Source organism: Hyperolius riggenbachi, chromosome 1 (genome assembly GCF_040937935.1).
Source record: "Hyperolius riggenbachi isolate aHypRig1 chromosome 1, aHypRig1.pri, whole genome shotgun sequence".
Lineage (NCBI taxonomy): Eukaryota > Metazoa > Chordata > Amphibia > Anura > Hyperoliidae > Hyperolius > Hyperolius riggenbachi.
In genome coordinates, this window is record NC_090646.1 from 121,847,983 (window position 1) to 121,873,668 (window position 25,686).

Sequence of the window (25,686 nt, forward strand, 5' to 3'; positions counted from 1 at the left end):
AGGGGATGCATAGGTTGCAAATGCACCGGGGTCCCTGGTCCAGAGGGAGCCACTAGGGGCCCTCCTTCATCCATCTTTGCTTTGCATTGGTGCTATGCTGGTAATGAGCACCTCTATATGTGAATTGCATAGTGTAACATTTTCCTTACTCTGATTACACCTCTCTGACACTGAAGCTGTCCTTGGTAGCTTTTGAGGCTCCATATCAATAGAGTTCTTGGGGCCCCATGTAATACTCACACTGGGGCCCCAAGCTCCTTAGCTATGCCACTGGTGGAACCATTTTATCTACCACCATTTTGATCATAACAAACATATTTGCAGAGCTTCTTCAAAGGACAAATAAAGTGAAAAGTATATGGAGGCTGCCATATTTGTTCTTTTAAACAATACCAGTTGCCTGGCAGCGATGCTGATCTATTTGGCTAAAATGAAAAGGAACAGAGGGTTTCCGGGCACCAGTTTGCATAAAGTAGTCACCTTTAATCTACTGTATGCTCCCAACACCTTCAAAAACATACATGCAGTAAAGATCAGCCTAACAGCTGTTTCACAGGATAACCTGCTTCTTCAGAGGCAGCAATACGATGTAGGCTGTAGTATTCATATTTGGCTGTAGTAGTGTCTGAATAACACCAGAAACAAGCATGCAGCTAATCTTGTCAGATCTGACAATATTGTCAGAAACACCTGATCTGCTGCATGCTTGTTCAGGGGTTAGGGCTAAACAAATTAGAGGCAGAGGATCAACAGGATAGCCAGGCAACTGGTATTGCTTAAAAGGAAAGAAATATGGAAGCCTCCATGTCATTCTCGATTAAGTTGTCCTTTAAATATCAAGAGGAAAACTAGATTATAAGGGAATAAAAGGGTATTTATTACCACAGGTGTCCACGCACACATCAATGTTCCCATATTAGTTCCTTACAGAGATCGATTGGATTGGAGTCGATTCCTTTAAATGTTTGATAAAAAGTATTCTTGTAAATCATGTGAGCCTCAGCCGATTTCCTTTACAATCAACCAATATCTTCCGTCCTGCTTGATCGAGAAATGTTGAATCAGTCACATAACGCCCAATTTGCATCAATCGAGTATAATGGAACACACTCAACTCTCCTCCGATTCGATAAGATGATAGAATCGAAAGGTCGATTGAACATGAAAATCAAGTAATGTATGGGCACCTCTAGTGTCATTTTATGCTGGTCATACACGGTTCGTTTCTCTCGCTTGATTTTCCCGCTCGATCGTTCATTTTTGCCGCTCGATTCTGCAGTCAATACTTTTATCTTCCGCTCGTTTTTCTTATCTTTTTCCATTCACTTCTATCAGGAATCGAGCGGCAAAAGTATCGAACAGGTGATCGGACATGTCGGAAATGATCTATCTAACCATCTATCTGCCTCAAAAACGAACTCTGTATTCCCAGCATAAGATCAGAATCAAACGTAGAGCGAAACAATTCTTTAGCATTTGGAATTAACTTGTGTATTGTATCAAAATTTGAGAGCTGTTACTTATCTGGGAATAAACAATTTTGGCACCTTTGTATAACAATCACACTGGCAGTGTACAGGAGATTAACAGTATCCAACTGATAACCTTGAGACAACAGATCAGAAAAAAGAAAGAGGTGTGTTCACATTCAGGCTCCCCATTGTGCTGCACTGAATGGAGGATAAACTGGCTCAGTGGCTCCAGAGTCCATAGCCTACAGCAGGTATGTCAAACCGGTCCTACGAGGGCCGTGATCCTCACACATTTTTGATGCAGCTCAAATGAATTGATGGGTCTGAATCAGGAAAGGTGTGGTCCATCAGGTAGGCCTAGTGCACACCAGAGCGGTTATGCTGCGGTTTGCGATCCGCTTGCGGGTGCGGATCCGCTAGGGTAATGTATTTCAATGGGCTGGTGCACACCAGAGTGGGAGGCGTTTTGCAGAAACGCATACTCCTGGGCTGCTGCAGATTTTGGATTGCGGATGCGTTTCTGCCTCAATGTTAAGTATAGGAAAAAGTAACAGTACAGTAACAGCTTTACTGTAACAATACATGAAATCTACTACACCAAAAACGCTTCACAAAACCGCAAAATGCTAGCTGAAACGCTACAGAAAAAGAAGAAAAAGCGTTTTAAAATCTGCTAGCATTTTGCGGATCTGCTAGCGGTTTTTGGTGTGCACCAGGCCGTAGAACACATTCCTCTCTCTTTCTCAGTCCATCCTAAACACTGGCATGGATCTGGCTCTCCAGGCCTGGAGTTCAACACATGTGGCCTACAGGGATTATGACTACAGCTTGACATACTGCTTACTGAAAACTGTGAGCTTTAGCAACTGACTTGGCCATACTTCAGACGACTTGGTGACCGATCGACCATCCGATTTGATTATTATAATCGTATAAGATGAAAATTGGTGCTGCCGAGATCATGCCTGATAGTGTGACCAGTTTTGGGCAGAAATTGGTCACATGTACTGATCGCTGCGCGGCGGTAATGGTGTGCGATATCAGGACAAGCAACGAAAGTGAAAGAACCGCTGGCACTGTCCCCCCTTGTGTAAATGTGCCCCGCACCGTATACTTTACCAGTCTGTGTCCGCCGCTGTCTCTGCACTCTGTCCATACACGCGTCCCACGTTCCTGCATGGGGCACATTTACACTGGGGGGCCGGAGAGGCGGCAGATGCAGCTTCACAAGGCCGATTCCCGAGAAATTGCATGCAGAGGAGCAGCACGAACAATGCAATTGTCCGTGAGGATGAGTTGATCCACTAGACGGAACGCTTGCGGGTCGCTGTACACATGCCTGATTATCAGCTGCAGTGGTCGTTATAGTCTTCCTCAGACGACTTTAGTCACATGTGTGTATGGCATGAATTGCAATTACACCATTGTTATTATGGTTTTATATAGTTCTGATACTTAAGCTGTTCACTAACCTACAAGTCATGATTGTACAATGTTACCTCATCTCCACAGTATACATAGTATAAGGGCTTGTTCACTTAAGTGGCGATTTTGTGCGTTTTTTTTGCCCTGGCGATTTAAGGAAAAAAAAAACCTTAAAAGTGCTTGTGCAATGTTAGCTTATGTGAGTGTTCTCACATAAGCGACGAGCTTTCTATCCAATCGCAAACGCGGCTCCTGCACCATTTTCTGAGCATTTGCGATTCAATAGAAAGGAGAAATAGAGAAATCGCTAAGCGCTTGAAAAGGCGCTCTGAAAAGCGTTTTCCCAAGTGCTTTTAAAGAATAAATATATTGCATTTATTCATTTCTGGGGAAAAGAGTTCACTAAGGCCTAGTGCACACCAAAAACCGCTAGCAGATCCGCAAAATGCTAGCAGATTTTGAAATGCTTTTTATTTTTCTGTAGCGTTTCACCTAGCATTTTGCGGTTTTGTGTAGCGGTTTTGGTGTAGTAGATTTCATATATTGTTACAGTAAAGCTGTTACTGAACAGCTACTGTAACAAAAAACGCCTGGCAAACCGCTCTGAAGTGCCGTTTTTCAGAGCGGTTTGCGTTTTTCCTATACTTAACATTGAGGCAGAAACACTTCCGCAATCCAAAATCTGCAGCAGCCCGGGAGTATGCGTTTCTGCAAAATGCCTCCCGCTCTGGTGTGCACCAGCCCATTGAAATACATTACCCAAGCGTATCCGCAGCTGCAAGCGGATCGCAAAACGCAGCCGAACCGCTCTGGTGTGCACTAGGCCAAACTGATGTCAGGAAGTAAATAAAAAAACGCTTCAAGAAAGCGCTTAGAAAAGCTCTTTTCTAAATGAAAATCGCTCAGAAAAGCGGTTTCAAAATCGCTCAATAAATCACTCACCGCTTGCAATTGCACTGGTGATTTATAATGTGCACAAGGCCTAAGGACCAATAGACTGGAAGCTTATGTAAACTACTTATTTATTGCACTCTCAAACTACATAAGCTAAAATCTACTCTAGTTTTGCAAAGCCAGAATGAGTGATAGATTAATATGTGTATTGTGTTATGTGTATGGCAGATTTTAATAGATGTAAAGTTTGGTAAAGAGAAACTGTTTTCATTGCAAGCATTATGCCCAGAGGAATATAAAAGGAAAAAAAAAACATTTTGTGAGAGGGATTAAATAAAGCATAACTGTGGGCACACAGCTGTTGTTCAGATTGTGTGCCCCCATTCTATTTACGATTAAAACAAAAAAACAGTGGGTGCGGGTTTAATATTGAAAGTAGTAAAAATTCTTTAGTTCCAGTATTACTCTTCCTGCACCACCAGAAGCTGAAACAGATATCCTTTATAAGGCTCCTTGCACACAGCAAATCCGATTTGCGATTCCATTTTTCCCTGAATGCAATCAACAGAAAAATGCTGAAAAAAAACGCAGCATGCAGTAACGATTAAAAATTGGAATCGCATGTAAAAAAAAATATAAAAAAATCGGAATTGCATGCAGTGTGCAGGGGGGATTACAGCGACTATAATGCTTAGTACATATGATACAATTTTCCGTCTGACAGTCTAATCAGTTATTTCCGACGGGTCCCATCTGATTCCTGATCGTTTTTCTCATTGTTTTTGTATGGAAGTGATCAGAAAAATGATCGGGAAACAGATTAGACCTGGTGGAAATAATCAATTTGACCATCAATCTGACTGAAAATTGCATCGTGTGTAGTAAGCATTATGCCTAGCACACACCATACAATTTTCTGTTACATCTTTCTGTTATGCTGGGCATACACGGCTCGATTTTGCCACTCAACTGTTTAGCCGCTCGATTCCACAGTCAATTCTCTTATCTTCCGCTCGTTTCTCTTATCTTTTTCCATTAACTTCAATCCGGAATCGAGCAGCGAAACGATCGGGCCAGTGATCGGACATGTCGGAAATTATCTACCGAGCCATCTTAATGCCTCAGAATCGAGCCGTGTATTCCCAGCATAAGGGTGCTTCTATATCCTGTAGCTTGGGGATCATGTCCATGTAACCGCCACTGCTCATATTTTGAACTGGTGCTTACAGATTCTCCCCCCCCCCCCCATGTACAAAGAGCAGTCTTTTTGTCTTGGGCCGATGCAGATAAAACTATGTGAGGACAAAATGAGAACCACAAGTAACAAATGTTTATGATCAACTATGGATTAAAGCCCCCAGAGCCTTTTCAGAGATACATTTACAGTATGAAGGGATCTTTAGGAGACAGCCATGTTTAATCCGATGTGTGTACACGGTTTGACCCTGTATGCCCCAATCCTCCATGATAAAACCAGTCCTATCTATTTGCCAGTACATAGTATAGCTAATCACGCTGATAGCATAAACTGAAATTTCAGTTGTATACAAAGTGGCACTGGCCACCTAATCAATTTTGTTTAGAATACACTGCATACAATCTGCATGTGAATTTTAAAGTGGATCTATACAGTAAACTCAAAATGTACACACCTTTGACAAATGTAAATCCTCAAAAACTTCCTGATAAGGCCTGAAAACACTGGATTGCTTACTTTGGTGACTCTCCTGATAGAAGCAGCCATGTTGCTTTGGCTCCTACATAGTAGGGATAGTATCTTCTCTTTGATGATTTGCTAGATACACTTGCCTATTCAGATCATAAGAAACAGCAACAGATACTACTGTAATGTTTGTTTCAGGAATCTCCCAATCTTTAGATCCAGGGATTTGGGTATTCTATAGACGTCTTGCTTACCACGTGCTCTGGACAGATAAGTTTAGATAGTATCAAATGCATAGGAAATCCAGCATTGTAGTATTTGCATAGAAGAGTTTTATTTGCAAGGCTCAATCACTGCAGTACAAGCATTATTCACATAACCGTTTCCGTGATGAGGCAATAAGGCAGTGCTGGATTTCCTATGCATTTCATACACTTGCCTATGTGCCTCAAGTTTGCACACAGAGTTTAAAAAATATTAGTAAGTACTGTATTTATAGAATGATGACATTTGCAGCTCTACACGAAGAACAAAAAAAAAAATAAGCTGTCACAAGACACATGCTATATTACATGGAGGATTCATTGATATTCACCATTACATCTGATCAGTCAAATCTTCATTAATCGGTACAACAATGTACTCCTGATCGACAAACTGTCTGATCATTATCATTGGAAGTATTGTCTTGTGTGCCTGATGTTCCTACCATATGATGGCCATCTTACTAAATCTATGTAGGAGAGAGGTAAACTGAGTGACTATATTGAATGGATACTTTAAGCCCAATCTACATGATACGATTCTTTTTGCGATTAGATTACGATTCCATTTACAATCCGATTAAATCAGACATGTCCGATCAGGATTCGATTCAATTTGATTTGCCATTGCAAAATAATGGCGAATTGAATTGAATCGAATCACGATCAGACATGTCGGATTTAATCTGATCGTAAATAGAATCATAATCGAATTGCACAAAGAATTGTATTGCGTAGATGGGGCTTAAGGCAGTCTATAAAGCCCCATCTACACAGTACGATTTTTTGTGCGATTAGATTATGACCTGATTAAATCCGACATGTCCGATCAGGATTCGATTCAATTCGCCATTGTTTTGCAATGGCAAATTGAATTGAATCGAATCCCGATCAGACATGTCGGATTTAATCAGATCGCAAATAGAATCGTAATCGAATCGCACAAAGAATCGTATTGTGTAGATTGGGCTTTAGATTACATGGAAGTAGTAAGATTGGTCAAAACAGATTGGGTCATTAGTGGGTACCTATAGTCTGAAGCTTAATACACATGCTCAATTAAAAATGTTGGTACACGATTGATGAGTGGTGGATAAACGATAATCGTTGAAATGTAGTTGCAATATTACCACTGAACTACCCCAACTATCGTCCAATAGTCTAATTTATCCTGATGGATTCTTTCAGTTGATAATTGGTGGTGATCAGTTGTAAGCACAGGTATCAGATGATGATAAAATGATCATTCCATTCAAAACTTTTGTGCTACCTACTTTTGGTTCCTCAGTTTTGAACTTCCGCTAACGATCTATTGGTAGACCATTGTTATGCCATTGTTGACTTCAAATGTGTCATGTCATAGTCAGACAAAGATCATTCGTTTTTAAATGACAGTTATTGAGCGTGTCTTCGTAGCTTTTGGCCAGTTTGGGGGGGAACCAATAACCTTACCAGGATGTATGTTTTTAGAAAATGGGAGGATGCCCACACATACAGAAATCTTGGCTAGGGTCAGTACCTATTTAGTAAGGAGTTCTTAGGCAAAACTCCCTCCTGCAGGGTGGCTTATCGAGCAATTCCTAGTGGCTGCAGCGCTTTGGGTCCGACAGGAGAAAAGTGCTATACAAATGTTCAGATTATTATTAAAAGGATATACAAACTTCATGCTAATGTGCTGGCTGAGATTTGAATTTGGGTCCCTACTGCAAGGTGAGAAAACTACTGTATCTATCTACAGATGTGATAACTAGCTTGCAATGCTCTATTACTATCACAGTGCCGCAATTCACATTACTTCCTATAGCACAGCATAATGCACCTAAATTTCCTTTAATGCCTGGTGCACGATGCATTGTTCCACCAGATTGACGGTCAAATTGATTAATTCCTACAGATCCGATGATTTCCAATCGTTTTTCTGATTGATTTTGTATAGAAGTGCTTGGAAAATCGATCCAAAAAATGAACAGAAATCAGGTTGGACCTTTCAGAAATAATCAGTAGGAAAACTGCATTGTGTACAGTGGTGTGAAAAACTATTTGCCCCCTTCCTGATTTCTTATTCTTTTGCATGTTTGTCACACTTAAATGTTTCTGCTCATCAAAAACCATTAACTATTATCAAAGATAACATAATTGAACACAAAATGCAGTTTTCAATGATGTTTTTTATTATTTAGTGAGAAAAAAAACTCAAAACCTACATGGCCTTGTGTGAAAAAGAAATTGCCCCCTGAACCTAATAACTGGTTGGGCCACCCTTAGCAGCAATAACTGCAATCAAGCGCTTGCGATAACTTGTAACGAGTCTTTTACAGCGCTCTGGAGGAATTTTGGCCCACTCATCTTTGCAGAATTGTTGTAATTCAGCTTTATTTGAGGGTTTTCTAGCATGACCCGCCTTTTTAAGGTCATGCCACAACATCTCAATAGGATTCAGGTCAGGACTTTGACTAGGCCACTCCAAAGTCTTCATTTTGTTTTTCTTCAGCCATTCAGAGGTGGATTTGCTGGTGTGTTTTGGGTCATTGTCCTGCTGCAGCACCCAAGATCGCTTCAGCTTGAGTTGACGAACAGATGGCCGTACATTCTCCTTCAGGATTTTTTGGTAGACAGTAGAATTCATGGTTCCATCTATCACAGCAAGCCTTCCAGGTCCTGAAGCAGCAAAACAACCCCAGACCATCACACTACCACCACCATATTTTACTGTTGATATGATGTTCTTTTGCGGAAATGCTGTTACTTCTACGCCAGATGTAACGGGACACGCACCTTCCAAAAAGTTCAACTTTTGTCTCGTCGGTCCACAAGGTATTTTCCCAGAAGTCTTGGCAATCATTGAGATATTTTTTTAGCAAAATTAAGACGAGCCTTAATGTTCTTTTTGCTTAATAGTGGTTTGAGCCTTGGATATCTGACATGCAAGTCGTTTTTGCCCAGTCTCTTTCTTATGGTGGAGTTGTGAACACTGACCTTAATTGAGGCAAGTGAGGCCTGCAGTTCTTTAGATGTTGTCCTGGGGTCTTTTGTGGCCTTTCGGATGAGTTTTCTCTGCGCTCTTGGGGTAATTTTGGTCGGCCAGCCACTCCTGGAAAGGTTCATCACTGTTCCATGTTTTTGCCATTTGTGGATAATGGCTCTCACTGTGGTTCGCTGGAGTCCCAAAGCTTTAGAAATGGCTTTATAACCTTTACCAGACTAATAGATCTCAATTACAGTACTTTTGTTCTCATTTGTTCCTGAATTTCTTTGGATCTTGGCATGATGTCTAGCTTCTGAGATGCTTTTGGTCTACTTCGCTGAGTTATGCTGGGAATACACGTTTCATTTTTGCCTTCGTTTTAGCCTTCGTTTCGATTGTACCTTTTGTCCTTTTCGTTCCCGAAATAATCGAACGTACGGTTAATATCACCACCCACGGTTTCGTTTTTTTTTCCGATTCTGATGGTTTCGTTTTTCCAATAATCGAAGGCTGCAAAGAAACGAAAATCCCTTTTTACAGGGACGGACTAACATAAACGAACATATAATCGATCTGAACAGCCATCAAGCCTACCAATGACTCGATTAGATGGATAAAGAGAGATAATATCAAACATGTTCGATCACTAGTCGTTCATTTTTGGGGTCTATTAATCGAAACTATAATGAGATTATGACTATTTTCACATACGTTTTCAACACTCGATTCGTTTACTGAACGAATCGAAGGCTAAAACGAAGGCAAAAACGAAACGTGTATTCCCAGCATTAGATAGCTCCTATTTAAGTGATTTCTTGATTGAAACAGGTGTGGCAGTAATCGGGCCTGGGGGTGACTACAAAAATTGAACTCAGGTGTGATAAACCACAGTTAAGTTATTTTTTAACAAGGGGGGGGCAATTACTTTTTCACACAGGGCCATTTAGATTTGGAGTTTTTTTTCTCACTAAATAATAAAAACCATCATTTAAAACTGCATTTTGTGTTCAATTATGTTATCTTTGACTAATAGTTAACGTTTTTTGACGAGTAGAAACATTTAAGTGTGACAAACATGCAAAAGAATAAGAAATCAGGAAGGGGGCAAATAGTTTGTCACACCACTGTATAGCAGGCATAAGGTATAATTGTGACACTTAGGATCCATTGCCTAAGTGAAGCAAACACATTATGGAGATGGCTAGTGCAGCAAAGTATACTTTGCAAAAGTGTTTCCTTTTTTAGCCTCAAACTTCCACTGAAGTAACTCGATTGGTCTTTTAGTTAACATGAATCTAGATCTGCACTGGTGCAAATTCCAGCAGGAGTAGACTACTATTTTATCAGGACAAAATAGAAGATACAACGTACAAAAGACTTTTTTTTTTCTTGTCCATCAGCTTTTATAACAAACATGCAATACCTATTCACATTTACAAAGATGGACTTCAGCATGTTTAATAAACAGTGATATTTGATTAACCAGATGGCTAAAGCACCTGGGCAATGTCCTGTCCTGGCAAGCAACCAGGGTGCTTGTGACATTCCATTGATTGCACAATCACAACAGGTACTGTAACATAACTACTAATTCTCTCTGGACATGTAGGCGAGATCCCTGTGCCCAGCCTACATAGATTTGTTTTACTAACATTTGTGGTGATTTTTCTTTTTAAACCCACAAAGCTTAAAATGCCACACCCTGGTACAATGTGAGTCATGTTATGTTGTTACCCTGGAAGTACCAACACATTGTATTGAGGAGCAAATATGTGGTGCAGCTTAGCTCAGAATATTTAGGTATTTACTTTAATGAGTATTCATAGTTATGTACAGCAGCACCAGTCATGTTCCCTTGCAAGGATTGGAACCCAATCCCTCGGGTGACAATGCAGGGCAGAGCCTGTACAGATGCGTCGTTAGCCTTCAGGCTAGTGACATGTTCTGTTGCTGTAGAGCACATGTGTCAAACTCCAGGCCTGGAGGGCCAGATCCGTGCCAGTGTTTAGGATGGACTGAGAAAGAGAGGAATGTGTTCTACCTGATAGACCACACTTTTCCTGATTTGAACCCATCAATTCATTTGAGCTGTGTCAAAAATGTGTGAGGACCTTGGCCCTTGTAGGACCGGTTTGACATCCTTGCTGTAGAGAGTGGTGTATGGAGGGCTGACAGAGTGGCATGGGGGTGACGTGACACTGTGGATGGGGTGAGTGGCTAAGACAATGTTCTCAACAGAATCGATCCGTCAGGCTGATCCAACGTAGCTGATCAATCTTTTGATCAATTTTGGCCTCCAGTGTTGATTGAAAGACATGATTTATCATGAGACAGGCCAGGAGTCGCATGGTGCAGTATCGTCTGAGCCTGCGGGAGTATAACTGTCCTCGCTCAGTGTCCCAGGTCTGTTGGTGTAGATGCTGGTCAGTAGCTCTCCTTGATTAGTTGTGAGGACTAAAGGTACTCGTGATTAAAAAAAAAAAACAATGGGATATGGACAATACTCAAAAAACACTGGTGGAGAGGTGCCCTTGATGATATGATACTATTGTACCAGATGTTGTATATATATATGAGAAGCATAATTTCTTACCTTCTCAGGACAAAGTTAATTAAAAAAAAAATGTTCATTCATGCACGGTTTACAATGCAATTCACGGGGCTTGGCCCACATCCTCAGGTCAATACAAGTGCCTGTAGAACTTTTGGTCCCGAATATGAGCACCTGCAAATTGCATCTGCTTGCCAAAATGTGCAGGGCCTAAACTAACTATACTGCTATGCCCTGCAGGAGTTACCTTAATGTTTCTCAAACTTGTCTTCATGACTCCTCAACAGTGCATGTTTTGCAGGCAACCTTACCTATGCACAGGTGGAATAATTAGTGTCTCAGCTACATGGAATTCACATAGCTGAGACACTAATTACCTCACCTGTGCATAGGTGAGGTTGCTTGCAATACATGCACGCTTGGGGAGTCACAATGAAAGGTTTGAGAAACACTGAGTTAGCCTATGTAAAATGATTTGAATCTCCAAAGGGGTGCAGCGAGAAGGCCTTCATATGTCTCCAAGGGGAGCAGCACTAGCACCACCCCAAGCACTATATAGCTTACTGCACAGGCCTAGCTGTACTCGTGTAGACGAGGAGCACTGCCATAATATCATATCTGACAAGCTCTTGTATCTTTTTAGGTTACACTCTGCCTTGGTTACATGTTAAGCTGGATATACACCTGAGAGATGTGGTAAACCATTCATATTTTCCAGATTTTGATTATTTACCACCTTGCGCTAGTAGTGTAGGGGTATCATGCAAGATTCAGAAAATTTCTGAATCTTGCATGATACCCCTACACTACTAGCGCAAGGTGGTAAATAATCAAAATCTGGAAAATATGAATGGTTTACCACATCTCCCACACGTGTGCTAGTAGATGTACCGCAAAGAATGTGCTGGTGGTAAATAACGATGGTCACTAATCCTTAACTGGTGGTTGTGCAGCTGGTGATTGCAGCATGTAATGGTGGTGTGCAATCCATTTAAGGTACAAATCGCTTCTTATTTAGGGAGTTAGTCTACCCCATGTTTACTATTTTCCACTTACAATTGTAATACATTTTGATTTTTTTTATATTCTAGTATCCTAGGCTAGCCTTTCACTGTTAGCATCATTGTTTGGCACAAACATAGCTGGCTTGGAGCACCTGATATAACCTTACAGCTCTTGTTTATTCCCCTGGAAAAATGCGTTCCCAATTTCTAGCTCACTTCTGTTGTTCAGTTCTACTTTCCAAGCGAAACGCTGAGAACTTTCAGAAGTCCCCTACTCCCGTATTGATTTAGTGCCATCTTTCGCAGAGCTGTACATAGAATATAGTCTTGTCACTAACTGTCCCTCAGAGGAGCTCACAATTGAATCCCTACCATAGTCATACATCTATGTATGCATCGTGCAGCATATTGTAGTCTAGGGCTAATTTAGGGGAAGCCAATTCACTTATCTGTATGTTTTTGGGATGTGGGAGGAAACCGGAGTGCCGCTCAGACACGGGGAGAACATACGCACTCCTTGCTGCTGTTGACCTGACTGGGATACGAACCGGGGACCCAGCACTGCAAAACGAGAACGCTAACCACTACTCCACCATGCTGCCCATTTAGTTATTTTTTTTTGGGGGGGAGGGGGGGGAGGAAATTAACTAAAACATATATCTACATTTCAGGCAACCAAACGTCGCCATATAAAGTGCTGTGCTGGCGTTTCTATGCTGAATCAGCAATCATCTCACAACTATATGCAGTTATATAATTTTCACTGTATAACATTTGAATAAGGGTACACTGTTATGAATGTGTTGCTTGGCTAACCATATATATGGTAGCAGCTGTAGTTGAAAAACCAATCCACACATGTGTTGCACCGACATATGTTACTGCAACACAGTGTTGCTCTGGTATTACACCCCGCCGCGGCCTCCTGCTTGTCCTCTCCCTCCATAGGGCAATGCTCCTTGGCAGAGAGTGATCTACATCATCAGAACAGAGATCCTTCATGAACGGTCACCTAAAATGATCAGAACATTTAAAGCCACACACAAACCACTAACGATACAAGTTTTAGAACAATCGTTTATGAATGACTATTCATATGAACGATTGGAAATGATCATTTAGGACCAATAACATACAAAAATCTCCTAACCAATGCAATTATATAATTAGTTGCCACCTTAACATTTTTTTCAACCTAAATTAGACTGCAAGTATGATGAGGCAGGGTTCTCTTCTCTTGTGCCCCATTTTGTGATTGTTTGTCTAACCTTAGTAATCTACTGCCTTGCCGATTAGTTGTACATTGCTCTGTAATGGGTTGTATAATCATAATAAAAAATAAAAGTAAAATAAGAATGTGTTGAAACCAATAACCACTTCCTTTCCACTTAACCACTTGAGGACCCACCCTTTACCCCCCCTTAAGGACCAGCACTGGTTTGATTGATCTGTGCTGGGTGGGCTCTGCAGCCCCCAGCACAGATCAGGGTGCAGGCAGGGAGATCAGATTGCCCCCCTTTTTTCCCCCCTATGGGGATGATGTGCTGGGGGGGTCTGATCTCTCCTGCCTGCTGTGGGTGGCGGGGGGGGCACCTCAAAGCCCCCCTCCGCGGCGAAATTCCCCCCTCCCTCTCCTACCTGCTGCCTCCCCTGGAGATCCGGGCTGCACAGGACACTATCCGTCCTGTGCAGCCAGTGACAGGACGTCCCCTGTCACATGGCGGCGATCCCCGGCCGCTGATTGGCCGGGGATCGCCGATCTGCCTTACGGCGCTGCTGCGCAGCAGCGCCGTACAAATGTAAACAAAGCGGATTATTTCCGCTTGTGTTTACATCTAGCCTGCGAGCCGCCATCGGCGGCCCGCAGGCTATTCACGGAGCCCCCCGCCGTGATTTGACAGGAAGCAGCCGGCTTCCTGATTAATTAGGCTGCAGCTGGCGACGCAGTACTGTGTCGCTGGTCCTGCAGCTGCCACTTTGCCGACGCATGTTATGAGTGTGCGGTCGGCAAGTGGTTAAACTGCCACAAGTCTGTAGAATGATGTGTAGTACTCTGGAAACGTTGTGCAATGATGCTAGTTGGACCGCAGCTGAACTACTCTCTGTCTGTGGCTGTGCCATTCACAACTGCTTCTGTTGTCTACAGCAATCAAACAGCCTCCTGCTTTAGGGCTGGTTCACACGGACGTTTTGTTGGCATTAAACGTAAAATTAACGTTTTTAGGGATCTACCGCTGTCCCATGCAAGTGAATGGGAGCGTTTAGTACAAGCTTTTGCAGGCTTTCATGAAAGCCTGGCAGTTGATCCCGGTCTTCTCATCTCAAAAGCAACATGCAGCTTCTAGAAGGCATTTGAAAGCCAGCAAAAGCCACTGAAAGCCCATAAAAGCCCAGCCTTTCCCTATACTTCCTGCAAAAGCCACAAAAAGCCCAGCCTTTCCCTATACTTCCTGCAAAAGCCACCAAAAGCCCAGCCTTTCCCTATACTTCCTGCAAAAGCCACCAAAAGCCCAGAAAACGCAACACTCTCCTGAAAGCCATTAAAAGCCCAGCCTTTCCCTATACTTCCTGCAAAAGCCACCAAAAGCCCAGAAAACGCAACACTCTCCTGAAAGCCATTAAAAGCCTTCAAAAGCTGCTAAAAGCTTAGCTGTTAAATGCTGGCAATCTTGGGGGGAAAAAAAAAAAAAAAAAAAAAAAAAAAAAAAAAAAGAAGAAGAAGACCACAGCATTTTAACGAGACGCTGAGCAGAATCTCAGCAGAAGCCCATGTGAACCAGCCCTTATTCTCCGAGATGGAAAAGACTCATGAAGGGAAAAGCTCCATTGCTCTGCAGCACAGCTCATCTCTCAGACATGTGTGAAGCTTGGCACCGCCATGACAATTGAGAAAAATCACATAGTAGACAGGCAAGGATGATAACCTACATTTATATTACATTGTTTCAGTAACAACATTCTGTACAAGCATAAAATCTAGACATTTTTCAGACACCGCTGAGCAATTGAAACGCAGCCAAAACCCCCTCTGCTAATCTAATGTGATATTTTCAGATTCAAACTGAATTCTCCATATTAGGCAGATGTCTAATACGATATTAGCAATTAGACATTTCTTTGCAAATCATAACTATGTATGTATGTATGTATGTATGTATGTATGTATGTATGTATGTATGTATGTATAACAAGACTAGGTACTGTCATTTTCAAACAGTATTCCCATAAAACATTCTAAATTGCTAATGGGATATTAGTGCAAGTGCATTATTTATGCGCCTGGATACACCTTTAAATTTTTCTAATAGCGCCCAGGGAACCCCAAAACTCATAAGCTACATACATACCCACCACAAGAAAACGGAAGAGGTCTTCTTCCACAATCAGGAACATTGGATTAAATGACAGGTGCAAACACATCGTTGAACGATTGTGGCAATTAACGAGGTGGTCAAATGTAATTAGAACTACCATCCACGATTGGATTCATCATGGCAGTCGTTCAAGGCGAACGATTATCGCACGATCAGTTGATGATAAAAATCGTTTAACAAACTTTTGCTAAAGGATGTTGCACAATATTGCAAAAAATGTTTTTGTTACGCAAAATCACGTGTGTGCGTGTGCATGTGTGTGTAAATGGTTTGGTGGGTATGGGCCTATAGTGTTAGCAATTCTGCTAATCTCAACCTTTACATCAAATGAGAATTTTAGGCTGCCTATTCATGCCAAATTAGTGACGCCACCAACCACAATGATGGCCAGTAGTGGAATGCTAAGGCAGGCAGACAAACCACCACTTTCATATAGGAAAATAATTGGTCTCCTGGGTAATCAAACATGCACAACTATTGGTGCACTGGGGTGACTGCTCTGCAGTCATATGATCAGTTTAGGAGGTTTGCTCATGCTAGAAATGTACGCTTATAATAATCAAACATTACCGTGAAAATGAACATTGTGTATATAACAACATGTAAGCTGCAGATGCATACATGGTCTGAATCTGAACTGCTTCAACAAAATCATTGTATACGGTTATATGCACACAAGAGCTTTCCTATCAGCCTTGTGACAGATTGAAATGTGCAAAAATTAGTTTTAAAATAGAATGGGAAAAACAGAATTACTTTTCTTTTGCCTTTCATGTAAAACAATTGAAATTGGCAAAAACTGCTAAGAAAAAAAATATGTAAAGCTGAATCAAAAACCAAGGAAAGGAGAATGCAGAGCAAAAGTGTAACAGCTTATGGAAGCAGATCTGTAACAAAGTACACCTCTGGTGTACATAAAGAAACAGAGAACCGCTATTGCTGAAAAGTTACAATTCCCTGGGACAGAGTGTGTAATAATACTCACCAGAGCCCCATATTTGCCAGCTTCTGGCACAGAGCTCCGCCCCCTTGCAGAAAATGGCCTATGTCTTTCCTATATCCAATATTGAATACGCTGAGGCCTTTTTCTGCAAGAAGGCAGTGCTACAGGCCATAACCTGGATGATACAGCACTCCAGTGAGCGTCTTTACACAGGCAACATATAACTAGGTATATATAATGAGATGGAAAAAAATCTCTCCTTGTATTTAAATTTAATGTAAATGTTATGCAGCTTGAACCTGGAACAATAAAAATTGACAGGAAGTTATTCTGATTGGTCCAATTTCAAGCTGTATATAATTTACATCTAATTTGAATGCAAAGAGAAATATTTGCATCTCATTTATCTAAATATAAATTTGCAGCCATAGCATACCTGTTAGAGCTATGTTTTAAATCAAAGCTTGAAATGGGCGTTTGTCCATGAGTGCTGTTTGAAATAGGACGAAAATCATAAGCAAAAAAATCATAAGCAACTGCGTTAATTGGTCCAATTCCGTGATGCATAAAATGTTAAAGAAAGGAGCATCAACTTGAAATTATTAACATTCATTGACCATTTCTAGTCACGAGGATGTGACAACTTATGTCTCCAGAAATATAAATTCCAAGGGCCTCTGTTCTGATTTCCTACAAGTGCAACCTGGTCCAGACAAGGTCTGCTGGTTGGTGCACTTTTCATAGGAAATATTTTATTGGTGGTCTCTTTCGAACCTGATAACACCCTAAACCGTATGTAATCATTTTGTAATAGGCAACAGGTCCACATTACAGTAAATATACAATCTAATGTAGTACAAAGTAAAATTATGACAAAATATACCGAATAGAGATTCTGAAAACATTAAGGCTGAAAATCCAGTGAAAAGATATTAGCAATAAGAGAAACTATACAGTACTGCAATCTGCTTAGGAAAGAAAGGTCAGCAGGACCAGAACAAAGAACCAGTCCCAGTAAGAAAAGTCTAATCTGTTTTGGCATCTCAGGAAGTAGATCATCTGATACCGCTAACGCCGCTGCCAGCCGTCATCAGTGAAAGGAAAGAGGAATCAACCATTGTAGAGTAGTCTGGCCATTCTGGTTTCATTTGGTCGTGCAAAACTATAGCAGTCCAGAAGCCCCTGGAGGTGTTAATCTACTGGAGGGGCTGGAGGTTCGCGTCCAGGACCCTGCAGACAAAAGAGAAGACTGAGCATGGATGTATTATCTATCTTGTGGATGCTGTGATTATGCTGTACTGAAATAAGCTCATGCAAAAGGACTCCAAACTATTCTCAAGTCTCAGTTGTGTGGTGCAGATTCTCCTCTTTCCTAGACTGAAAACAATTCTATAGGCCATCATGAACAATAGGAACGGCTTTCTCTAGATACTCTTGTGCATGAGGACTAGTCAGCCTCAGTACTGCCCTCAAATTCTGTCAAGGAGTCTCTCACACAAACATCTGGCAGCACTACACAGAATGGCATCTCAGCCATTCCTTTTTATTTGCTGGGTGCTTGCAGCCAGCACTGGCGGTGGTCCATTGCATGCACACCAGAGCAGGCAGCAGCTGCCTCCACACATCACATGCGGTAGGTTTTTTTTCACTAGGCAGTAACAGCACCATGTGTCAACTGCTGACGCGTGTGTGGTTATAAACACATTTGGTTGCATTTTTTTGCTACCAGGAGGGGCTTACTCCTGGCAATTGGGTGGATAAATGGTGCCTGTGAGAAAGACTCCTGAGAGTACTTGGTCTCTGACAGTGGTTAGAAACCAAAGTTAGGGTAAGTACTAAGAGAACATGAATTTTAAAACATACTAACACACTGGAAACGAAACCGGGCACAAAATGATACAACAACACAGAGGTGTGTGTGGTGGTGGGGGGACTGGAGAGCTAGGGGGAATATCTGGGACTTATAAATCCATGTTACAGTGTGGAGGGCACAGCAGACTACTATACCTTATCTTAGGGTAAAACATTTATGCATTTGCACAGTGCAGGATCATCCACAAGGCAACCTAGACAGGTGCATATGGCCTAATGGGTGTCAGAGGTAAAGCAGAACAAATAGGCACCGGCAAATATGGGCGCACCATGACACAAAGGACTTTTGCTGGAGCATGGTGACCAGTTCTTTGGCTTCATCCTGTGCCCAAATTTGCTGGCGCCGTTTTTACACGTTTGCATCAGAGGGCCCAACTACCACTTTCTCTGGCCCCTCCCCCATCTCAGATTACTAAAGGACCATAAGGTGGATCTAAAGGTACTACTTTGCCTAGGACCCCAAGTCAGCTTAATCCATCTCTGGATCTGTAGGTTTACCCAGAGTTGACCATTCCCACGCAGACCACGTGATTCCCACACCATATTCTGACCATTGCACTAGTAGAGAGGCTGCAGTACACTCAAGAGTTGGGGGAAGGTGTCAACTTTTTGGCAGAATAAGAACCTACCAGGGCTCATAGAGTAGTAGCTAAATAGCTTGCTAATAAGGCCTTCTAGATGGTGGCTAGCTTGTTGCTTTCATTTTTCCATTATACCTCCATAACTACTAGAATGAAAAAGGTTAGGTTCTTCCAGTGGAAGCACATGGGATGGATTCATATGAACAGAAATGGACAACTCACATTGTGTGGACCGGTTGGCTTTCCTGCAGCCCTGGCTCCTCGGAGACTCCTCGGTCTTAGAAGGTACAGGGTAAATCCAATAACAAGCCAAGCCATGGCAATCATAGCAATACTAAAACCAGCATCTGAAGAGGAATTGGGTCCAGGCACTGGTGAGGAAAGGAGAAGGCTATAAAAGTGATATCTGAATTCCTTCATTTAATTTAGATATTTATCTGTATTTCATGAGTTTATTCCTTTGTTCTGTCACTGAATAAACATTTAAAATCTTGTTTTAATGACCATTATGAGAAAGCCTGGGATTTGTGAGATTGAGTGTTACTGGTACCTCTTCAAAGCCACATTTCTACAGAAAACAGATGTTAGGATGGAAGAAAATACTACATAAAGCAAAACTGAAGCAAAAATTAAACTTATGAGATAATGAATTGTAGGTGTAGTACGGATAATGAATAGAACATTAGTAGCAAAGTTCTTAGATTTTTTTTATTTTCAGTCATATAGCTTTTTTTAAAATAATATTGCATCATTCTTAGTCACAGTTGCAGTTTTAAACCACTCTCTCATTTAAACTATAAAACAAAGCAGAAATAATGGCTCTTTGAACTTTCCTGAAGTAAAACCTTATCTCAAGCTGTCTCACGGTTTCTTTGCTGTTTAAAGAGAATCTGTATTGTTAAAATCGCACAAAAGTAAACATACCAGTGTGTTAGGGGACATCTCCTATTACCCTCTGACACAATTTCACCGCTCCCCGCCGCATTAAAAGTGGTTAAAAACAGTTTTTAAAAGTTTGTTTATAAACAAACAAAATGGCCACCAAAACAGGAAGTAGGTTGATGTACAGTATGTCCACACATAGAAAATACATCCATACACAAGCAGGCTGTATACAGCCTTCCTTTTGAATCTCAAGAGATCATTTGTGTGTTTCTTTCCCCCTGTTCTCATGCACTGAAGTTTCAGGCTGCTTGTTTCTTCCTGCAAACAGCTTTGCCCTTGTCTGTAATTCTTCAGTATGTGAAAGCCCAGCCAGCTCAGAGGACGATTTATCCAGCTTGTAAAAGATAAGAGAGAAGCTGCCCTAATCTAAATAATACACAGGCAGTGTGCATAGAGGGGCCTGGAAGGGGGAGTTCATAGCAGAACCACAACACTGAAGAACTTGGCAGCCTTCCAGACACAGGCCGACAAGTCTGACAGGGGAAAGATACATTGATTTATTACAGAGACAGTGATAGTATAAAGTGCTGCAGTAAGCCAGAACACATTAGAATAGCTTTTTGAACTTGTAGGATGATAAAAAACAGGATGCAATTTTTGTTACGGAGTCTCTTTAAGTGCTTCAGAAATCAGGACTGTATCCGACCCAGAGGGTCAAAGCATGCATAGATGACAACTGAATGGGTTTTGTTTTTTTTTAACTCCTCCTGTACTGGAAAACAATATGAGACTTTGCTACTAATGTTCTAGGTCTTAGCTTTACTACACATACAATTTATGTTTGACTAACATGCTCAGCTTTTATGAGGTAGTGAATGCTAATATGGATTTTGGGAATGCTGTAGATGTGATATACTTGGACTTTGCAAAGGCCTTCGACACTGTTCCCCACAAAAGTCTGGTGCAAAAGTTGAGGATGCAAGGACTGAAGAAGAGTCTGTGTTCATGGATAGGGAACTGGCTAATGGACAGAAAACAAAGAGTTGTGGTCAATGGATCGTACTTAAAATGGGAGTCTGTTAGCAGTGGGGTCCCACAGGGGTCTGTTCTGGGTCCAGTGCTCTTCAATTTATTTATTAATGACCTAGTAGATGCAGTAGTGAGCAATGTTGCTATTTTTGCAGATGATACACAATTGTTCAGAATCATCAACTCTCAGGAAGATAGTGTCATATTGCAACAGGATCTGGATAAGATGGCTATATGGGCACATACATGGCAGATGAAATTCAATGTTGACAAATGTAAAGTCATGCATTTTGGACGTACCAATGGTCTAGCACCATACAAAATAAATGGGATACAGTTGGACATCAAACTTGGAGAAGGACTTAGGAGTACTCATTGACAAGTTAAATAATCGTACTCAATGCCAAGCAGCTGCAGCTAAAGCTAACAAAATTTTGGGATGCATTAAAAGGGAAATAAAAACTCGAGATGCTAGCATAATATTGCCCCTGTTTAACTCTCTAGTAAGACCACATCTGGAATATGGAATTCAGTTCTGGGCACCACATTACAAAAAAGATATTGCAGTTCTAGAGCAGGTGCAGAGACGAGCAACAAAATTGATACGTGGGATGGAAGGTCTCACTTATCAAGAAAGGTTAGATAAACTGGGTTTATTTAGTCTAGAGAAAAGACGCCTTAGAGGGGATCTAATTAACATGTATAAATACATCAGAGGGCAATATAATAGCTTGGCGGATGAGCTTTTTGTCCCTAGGCCTTCTCAAAGGACTAGAGGACATGATCTGCGCATGGAGGAAAAAACGTTTTAGCCATTTATTTAGGAAAGGGTTCTTTACAGTAAGAGTGATTAAGATGTGGAATGCATTGCCACAGGAAGTCATTATGGCAAACTCTATACCTGCATTTAAAGGGGGCTTAGATGCTTTCCTTGCGTTGAAAGACATCCATGGCTACAATTACTAGGTAATGCCTAATGATGTTGATCCAGGGATTTTATCTGATTGCCATCTGGAGCCGGGAAGGAATTTTTCCCTTTAGGGGCTAATTGGACCATGCCTTGTAAGGGTTTTTTCGCCTTCCTCTGGATCAACAGGGATATGTGAGGGAGCAGGCTGGTGTTGTACTTTATACTGGTTGAACTCGATGGACGCATGTCTTTTTTCAACCAAAATAACTATGTAACTATGATATCAAGTTTATTTTTGCTTCAGGTTTGCTTTAAGCCGAGTCACCAGGTGAGTTTGTGGTAATAGGCCTCTTGCACACTGCAAGTGATTCCGATTCAGATTCCGCTTTTTAATCAGTTTTTACATCCGATTCAGATACCGATTTGCAGTGTGCAGGGAGCAAACTGCAAATCAGAATCTGAATCAAATGTAAAAACTGATTAAAAAGCGGAATCTGAATCGGAATCACTTGCAGTGTGCAAGAGGCCATAAGCAGGTTATGTTCAACTAGTATAAGTTGGTGTTACCACAAACAAGATTATGCAGGCATAAACAAATTGAAAAATATTGGGTTCGTGGGTTCTAATGATTGCATGTTGGTTGCAATACATGTGGTCCTAAAGATAGGTTGCACTCGCAATGACTTGCTGGATTGTCCAAGAAAAGTCTACATTTTTCTCAGCTAAAATGTTTGTGATCTAGGGGTCCTTGGCCCACTCGTGGATGGGCAGAGTGAATATTTTAAAAATGAATTGTATGCCTCGCTTATTATATCTTCTTCAGACCATCCCAATCACAATTCCTTCTGTGTTCTGGAGGAGGTTCTCTAAAATGATGTCCCTCTATGTATGGAAATCCAGAAAGCCTAGGGTAGCATTGAGCACTTTACAAAAACCCAAAACAGAAGGTGGATTAGCACTACCTCACCCCAAAGCATATCACTCAGCAGTGCACCTTAACCGGATCATTGAATGGACTCACAATCTGAGAAATACCCAATGGGTAGAACTGGAAAGAGACATTTTAGGATATGCCCCGGGAGCAGGACTATGGGTTTGGCCTTTGCGTCGCCCCTCATTCTCCCCTGGGAAATTCTCCCTGACACGAGAAACTTACAAAGTTTGGGATAATTTACTATCACAACACCGCATAGCTACATATTTAGGTCCTGACACTCCCATCTGGGACAATCCCTTATTTGTGCCTGGTCTCTCTCAAACTAACCGACTTCGTAAACTTACCTCTCCCACTCTCAAATTAAAACAGGTGTGGCAAAATGATAGAACAATAACATTGCCCTCCTTGATAGGACCATCTGGTAATCCAGACGAGGTCTATTTTGAATATATACAACTATCTCACTTCCTTAAAAAAGAGGTAGATAAAGACTTTTCATCTAGATCAGAGACTGACATAGAGGTAGTTTGCTTCTCCCATCCTCCTGTGGAACACAGAATTTCTTATCTTTACAGCCCTTTACTTTCGCATTTCTGTGACAATATCCCCTCATTCAAGACCGAGTGGCAAAACAAACTAAAAATTTCGGTCTCTGAGGCAGAGTGGACAAAGTGTTGTATCTTTGCTCACAAGTGTTCTCTCTCGGCCCGAGCACAGGAGAACGCCTATAAAATCTTAACAATGTGGTATAAGACTCCAGACAAACTCCATAAATACAATCCCACTATATCAGACCTTTGTTGGCGATGTGGCAGCGAGGTAGGCGATATGATCCACATATGGCACAGCTGTTCTAAAATTATCCCATTCTGGACAAAGATCTGTAAGATCATTGCAGCTATTAGTAATATTAAAGTTAACAATGACCCAGCTCATACTTTACTTCTAAATTTAGCTTGCCCCATAAAAACTTACAAAAAATCACTAATTCGCCATATCCTCACTGCTGCACGCCTTACAATCCCAAAATTTTGGAAATCTACCCAGGCTCCAACTATTCAAGATTGGAAGGCAGAACTTGAGGCATTAAAACAATCAGAACAAGTCATTTTCTGGGCCTCAGACAGAGAGGAGAAATTAATGTACTCTGGAGAAGATGGGAAATGTTTGCGCTTTCTGAAGAAGGCCAATCTCTGTTGACTGATTAGCTTTGCTAGTTTAATACTCCTTTGGAGCGGTTTTCGGTGAGCTATGACCAAGCAGAGAGAAATTTGGCTGAGGCCTCGGTCAAATTTTTCTCTTGCCTCTTTTCTTCCTGTCTCTTCTTTCTCTTTTCTCAATCTACTCTTCTTCCTTTCTCCCCCTTTTCTTTCAATTACAAGCTAAATATAGCTATGGGGGTTCCACAGTTACTTATTAGTACTCAAATCTGGCATTTGACTCTGACAATATTGACTCATTTTTATTAATATGGAGTATAAGTACATGTTCAACAACCTTGGTCCATGTCGTCTCTTATGGTGAAACATCTAGCTCTCTCTACGGTGCCTATGGCATACCATACTCTTTCTTAACTTATTACCTTGATTCTCCTAAGTGTGGGATCACATGGTCAAGAGCCAATACAACATAGCTCCTAATGATAGGTGATTCAACTGTGTCAATATGTGTTAGATATCACTCCAATTCTAGTTTTGGTCAATGCATATCATAGTGAACTGTCATGTACCTCATATATGCTCTCTAAATATTTCTCCTGTTTTTTACTGTATGTGTGGTTTGAAAAATTCTCTGAATAAAAATTTATTATATTCAAAAAAAAAATGTTTGTGATCTCCTCAAGGGTAATGCCAGGTAAACATGATGCAAACTGATACAAAATCAATCAGACAAATGATCAGAAATCAGATCAGACCTGTTGGAAATAATCAATGCAATTTTTAGGTTAGATTGACAGTTGAATCGTGTACCAGACATAAAAGACGTGGGTTTTATAACTAGCAGGGCTGTGGAGTTGGTACAAAACCACTGACTCCAGGTACCCAAAATTGCTCAGATTCCGACTCCTTGACTGTCTAATTTTTTACAAAGGCTATAGGTTTGGGTCAAAAGTCATCCGACTCCACAGTTTACTGAAACCACCGTCTCAGAGTACCCAAAATTGCTCTGACTCCTCAACTCCGACTCCACAGCCCTGATAACTAGTGCCTCAAACAATAGCAACCAATGTTTCACCCTTGCTTCAGCCCTGCCGCCTGCTCTAGAGCATCACATTTTCCTGGCAATGGGGCAGAGGTCTTTGGTTGTGCAGTGGCTGCTGTGCTGATCCTGGGCAGTAAGTGTTTAAGGAATACAGTCTACCTTACTTGGCTGAAGAGCATAGACTATATTAAAGGACAGTCAGAACCAGGAACATGTTGTGCTATGATTTTGTTTAGCCTGTAAAACTTGCAAATGCATTGATAACTGCTATCACCTCCAACTGCTACTACCGGTTTCACCTCCTGTATCTCTGATATCTTGCTTTTTGGATTGTAAGCTTTTTCCATAGCATGCAAAATTCCAATGACAAAGGAAGGGAAAGAAGCGGAGTCTATCAAAGCCAGTTGGTGTGGTGCGATTGGCTTTGAATGACTAACCTTCTGCCTTTCCTTGGGTGAGTGAAGATTTGCATGTGAAGAGTACTTTGCCCATTGTTTTTTTTTAAGTGTGTTTCTAAACATTTTAGATGGACTTAGGCTTCATAAATACGCTAAAAGATTCCTCGCTGTGGCAGCGTGAGGTGTACATTGGCCCCAAGGCCTTACATTGCCAGATTGTCTTGACTGAGGTCATGGTTTTCTCCTTAATCCATCATACGCCATCCCTCTGCTCCCCTACATAGCTGCAGCACGCATTGCTAGTCTGCAGGCTAGTGA

The 25,686-nt window shown here is 41.4% G+C and overlaps 1 protein-coding gene across 1 annotated transcript in view; it reads right to left on the reverse strand.

Annotated features, from left to right (window-relative positions):
* Positions 1–15,149: 15,149 nt before the first annotated feature.
* The window catches only part of SMIM14 (small integral membrane protein 14), a 57,295-nt gene continuing 46,758 nt past the window's right edge, over positions 15,150–25,686 (reverse strand). Inside the window, exons 4-5 of the mRNA XM_068278465.1 lie at positions 19,230–19,378; positions 15,150–17,784 (exon numbers count right to left, since the gene is read on the reverse strand). Of these exons, the coding sequence (XP_068134566.1) occupies positions 17,746–17,784; positions 19,230–19,378 (188 nt within the window). The 3' untranslated portion in view covers positions 15,150–17,745. The remainder of the gene's footprint in view (positions 17,785–19,229; positions 19,379–25,686) is intronic.